Below are 4967 nucleotides of genomic sequence, written 5' to 3' on the forward strand. Positions count from 1 at the left end.
TTTCTCCCTGTATTCCATGAGATCTAATCTTGCTAATCAGTCTCCCATGGGGAACCTTGTCGAACGCCTTACTGAAGTCCATATAGATCACATCTACTGCACTGCCCTCATCAATGCTCTTTGTTACTTCTTCAAAAAAATTAATCAAGTTTGTTAGACATGATTTCCCATGCACAAAGCCATCTTGACCATCCCTACTCAGTCCTTGCCTTTCCAAATACATGTACATCCTGTCCCTTAGGATTCCCTCCAACAACTTGCCCACCACCAAGGCCAGGCTCACTAGTCTGTAGTTCCCTGGCTTGTACTTACCACCCTTCTTAGACAGTGGCACCACATTTGCCAACCTCCAGCCTTCCGCCACCTCACCTGTGACTATTGATGATACAAATACCTCAGCAACAGGCCCAGCAATCACTTCTCTAGCTTCCCACAGAGTTCTCAGGTACACTTCATCAGATCCTGGGGATTTATCCACCTTTACCCATTTCAAGACATCCAGCACTTCCTCCTCTGTAATCTAGATATTTTGCACCTTCAGGAGTTCCTTCGCATCCCACTTACTTCTCATGTAGGGGACTTCTATTGCTTTCGAAAAGATACACAAAGCCAACACACCTGGACGCCCGATCGTGTCAGGCAATGGACCCTGTGTAAGAACCTCTCTGGCTATGTCGAGGGCATCTTGAAACCCATTGTACAGGAGACCCCCCCCCACCCCCCCACAGCATCTGTCACGACACAACAGATGTCTTACAGAAACTCAGCACCCACGGACTATTTGAACCGTGAACATTCCTCGTCACAATGGACATTTCAGCAATCTACACCAGCATCTTCCACGATGAGGGCATCGCTGCAACAGCCTCAGTACTCAATACCAAGAACTGCCCATCTCCAACCACCATCCTACAACTCATCTGCTTCATCCTCAATCACAACATTTTCACCTTTGACAATCTGTTTTTTTTTTTATATTAGATTCCGTACAGTGTGGAAACAGGACCTTCGGCCCAACAAATCCACACCAACCCACTGAAGAGTAACCCACCCAGACCCATCTCTCTCTGACTAATGCAGCTAACATATGGGCAATTTAGCATGGCTAATTCACCTGCCCTGCACATGTTTGGACTGTGGGAGGAAACCGGAGCACCCAAAGGAAACCCACGCAGGCACGGGGAGAATGTGCAAACTCCACACAGACAGTCACCCAAGGTTGGAATCGAACCTGGGACCCTGGTGCTGTGAGGCAGCAGTGCTAACCACTGAGGCACCACGCCGCCCAAAACAGCCACCCGTGCTGTTCTTCACCCAGATGCACGGAACAGCCATGGGGACCAAATTTACACCCAAATATGCCAGCATTTTCATGCACACGTTCGAACAAGACTTTTTGCCACACAGGACCTCCAACCAGCACTATACACCAGATAAACTGACAACATTTTCTTCCTCTGGACCCATGGCGAGGAATCACCGAAACAACGACCCAATGATACCAACAGGTTTCATCCCACCATCAGACTTACCATGGACTGCTCTTTAGTATCTGTATCATTCTTGGACACACGCATGTCCATCAAGGACAGGCACCTCAGTACCTCACTCTACCGAAACCCACAGATAACCTCATGATGCTACACTTCTCTAGCTGCCAGCCTAAACATATCAATCAAACAGCCATTTCCTATTGTCAAGTCCTACGCATACCCAGGATCTGTTCAGATGAGGAGGAACGTGACAGACACCTGCAGGTGCTTAAAGATGCTGTCGTAAGAACAAGATATGATGCTCAACTCATCGATCGCCAATTCCAACATTCCACAGTGAGAAACTGTTGTGACTTCCTCAGGAGACAGACACGGGCTACCCTTGGTTATTCAGTACATCCTTGGAGTGGAGAAACTACCCCATGTTTTTCATAGCCTGCAGCACATTATCGATGAGGATGAACACCTCACCAAGATCTTCTTTATGTCTCCACTTCTCGCTTTTAAACAAACACCAAACTTTAAACAGACCACTGTTTACAGCATACTGCCCAGCCTTCAGGACAACATCAACCACAACACTGCACAACCCTGTCATAGCAACCACTGCAAGACGTGTCAGAGTGTCAACATAGATACCACTACAACATATGGGGACACCACTCATCATGTACGCAGCAGGTACTCATGTGACTCGGCCAAAGTTGTCTATCTCATATGCTGCAGGCAAGGATGCCCCGAGGCATGGTACACTGGCGAAACCAAACAGATGCTATGACAACGGATGAATGGACACTGTGCAACAATCGCCAGGCAGGGATGTTCCCTCCCAGTTCGGAAACAATTCAGTGGTCAGGGACATTCGGCCTTGGAGCTTCGGGTGAACATTCTCCAAGGCAGGCTTCAGGATTTGCAGCAACACAAAGTGACCGAGCAGAGGCTGATAGCCAGGTTTGGCACCCATGAAGATGGCCTCAACTGGGACCTTGGGTTCACATTACAGGTGGCCCCACTACATTATCCATTCTCTCTCACACAAGCACACATACAAACACATTTGCATACTCTCACGCAGACCCTCTCTCATATATATACACACATACAACCCCCACACTCTCATCCTCACAGGCTTATACCCCATAACACTCATTTTACCAAGCATGCATACACGCAACACACACTCACTTGCACAGACACTCTCACTCACTTTCATGCACGCACACATAAGTCTATGGGGTGAATTTGCATTTGCAGAATTATGTTGGCAGATACATTCTACTTTGCTCAAAAAGTGTACAATCTGCAGACAGTCAATGCAAGCAGTAATATTTTATAAATTCCACTTTGGAAGTAGAACCAGTCTCAAGATTGGGATACAAACAGACTCTAACTTCACGCCTTTATTAATGCATTGTCTAAGCCTAGAAGTCACTTTTTTTTAAATAAAACCTTAAGTCATTTCGAGAATGTGACTTAAAATAAGTTCTGGGGTTTACATATTAATGAACCGAAACCTGCAACGTATTCTAAAAGATTAAAGACTTAACAGCAATCTAGGTTTGTTCAAAATATAATTTCAGTTGCATGACACTGAAATCTTTTGCTATAGATTCTGTGTCTTACGGTCCTGCTCCACAGTTACCTGATGAAGGAGGAGTGGTCCGAAAGCTAGTGCTTCCAAATAAACCTGTTGGACTATAACCTGGTGTTGTGAGATTTTTAACTTTGTCCAGGGAGTGAGACAAGCAGTTCCAAATAAAAGTCCAGAAGAAATTGCATGTTTTAACTTGCACCCAACAGAACAAAATAACTCAATTCAGGTACTATTTAACTTTGGTTTCATTGCTTGAAAGCAAATTTATAAATGTTTGTTTACTTTTTAAGTTCAACTACAATGGAGATAGAAGAGGAAATAACTTAAAATAATTATGTTATTTTGAAAAGTTATTGTACAAGTGACAACTACAGTACAACCTGACATCAACTGTCCTTATGCAAGTTTCATTAGAAACTCTACAAAATTGTTACAGAGCAGGTTATGGCCATTGGTCCATCATGTCTGCACTTCCAACTGTGAATCAGCATTATGACTTTCTGCCATTCTCCAAGTGAAACAGTAATAATAATAATCCATCCTCCACTGAACCTGCCTCCACCACACTTCCAAGTAGCGCATTTCAGAACGAAATGATAAGCAACTGCCAGAGATTTCCTTCTCACAAGGCTGTTGCAAATGACTTTAAATTTATGGGAATTCATTAAATTAATTGGAGAGAATTCAAAGAAGTTACTAAACTTCTATATTTTTAATGAAGTACAAGGATGAAGTGAAAGGGCTGAACTAAGTTCCAGCAACTTTTAGCTTTACAGCAGTAAAAGCCAGATTTCTTTCTAATGATCTGTAAGAGGGCTTTATTCTCCCCTCCACATTTTCCCTACCTCTCCTCATCCTCTTACCACACTCCATTTCTCCACTTCCTACACATATCCTTCCATCCAACCATCCTTTCCAGACACGTCCTCCTCTATGCCCACCCCCCCAACAATCAGCTTCCTCCCCTCTCTTCTTACCCCCATTCACTTCCTCTTAATCCCCCCTCCTCTCCGTCCCCACTCTTCCCTCTTGCTCACCTTTCCTCCATTGCTCCTCCCTCCCTCCAAACCCTCCTCCCTCCGTCTCAACGACCCCACCCCACTCCCCTCTCTCCCTCCCTCTCTCCCTGTTTTTAATCACCGGAGTTCGCCATTTCCTTACTTGGCGTAGTAAACCCAGCCGTCTTTTGTGGTTCTCTCCTCCCAGCCGGGAGGCAGCTCATCCTCACTGTCGGTGTCGTCCAGCCCCGCATACTTCAGAGCGGCCATCGTCCTCGCAGGTTCACACCGCAACCGCCAGACTGTTTACCTACCTCACTTCCGTCCGCGCACCGGAAACAACTGCCGTCTCGCGCGCGCCCACCACCCTGGTATGCTGGGAGTTGTAGTCCTCTGCGCTCGTCCACGCTGGGAGTTGTAGTCCTCTGCGCTCGTCCACGCTGGGAGTTGTAGTCCTCTGCGCCAGTCCACGCTCGCAGGAAAAATGCTGCAGTTGCCAGAAATCCGAAATAAATACAGAGAAAGCTGGTGTAATGCTCTCGTGAAGAAGAAGAGTTCAAATGTTTTTACTAGAACAGGGATAAAAAGCACAATACTGCTAATGCTCAAAACCTAACAACGTGAGAGCTAGTAATAGGAGTCGGCAATGCATCCCCTCAAGGTAAAAACAATGACTGCAGATGCTGGAAACCAGATTCTGGATCAGTGGTGCTGGAAGAGCACAGCAGTTCAGACAGCATCCGAGGAGCAGTAAAATCGGGCAAAAGCCCTTCATCAGGAATAAAGCTGTGCTCTTCCAGCACTACCAATCCAGAATTCAGCCCCTCAAGCCTACTCCACTATTCAAGACAATCATGGTTGATCTCATCTCTGCCTCAACTT

The 4967-nt window shown here is 46.0% G+C and overlaps 1 protein-coding gene across 10 annotated transcripts in view; it reads right to left on the bottom strand.

The window, feature by feature from the left end:
• Positions 1–4572, bottom strand: part of wwox (WW domain containing oxidoreductase) — a 946567-nt gene extending 941995 nt beyond the window's left edge. For 2 of the 10 annotated variants that reach the window (XM_043706559.1, XM_043706561.1), the window contains exon 1: positions 4400–4572. Coding sequence is in view for 2 of the 10 variants with exons in the window: in XM_043706566.1 (XP_043562501.1) it covers positions 4249–4355 (107 nt within the window). In the remaining 8 variants the exon portion in view is untranslated. The other 8 variants (XM_043706566.1, XM_043706562.1, XM_043706563.1 and 5 more) reach the window with 7 other exon arrangements.
• Positions 4573–4967: the final 395 nt, after the last annotated feature.

The sequence above is a fragment of the Chiloscyllium plagiosum genome, chromosome 17 (assembly GCF_004010195.1).
Source record: "Chiloscyllium plagiosum isolate BGI_BamShark_2017 chromosome 17, ASM401019v2, whole genome shotgun sequence".
Taxonomy (NCBI): domain Eukaryota; kingdom Metazoa; phylum Chordata; class Chondrichthyes; order Orectolobiformes; family Hemiscylliidae; genus Chiloscyllium; species Chiloscyllium plagiosum.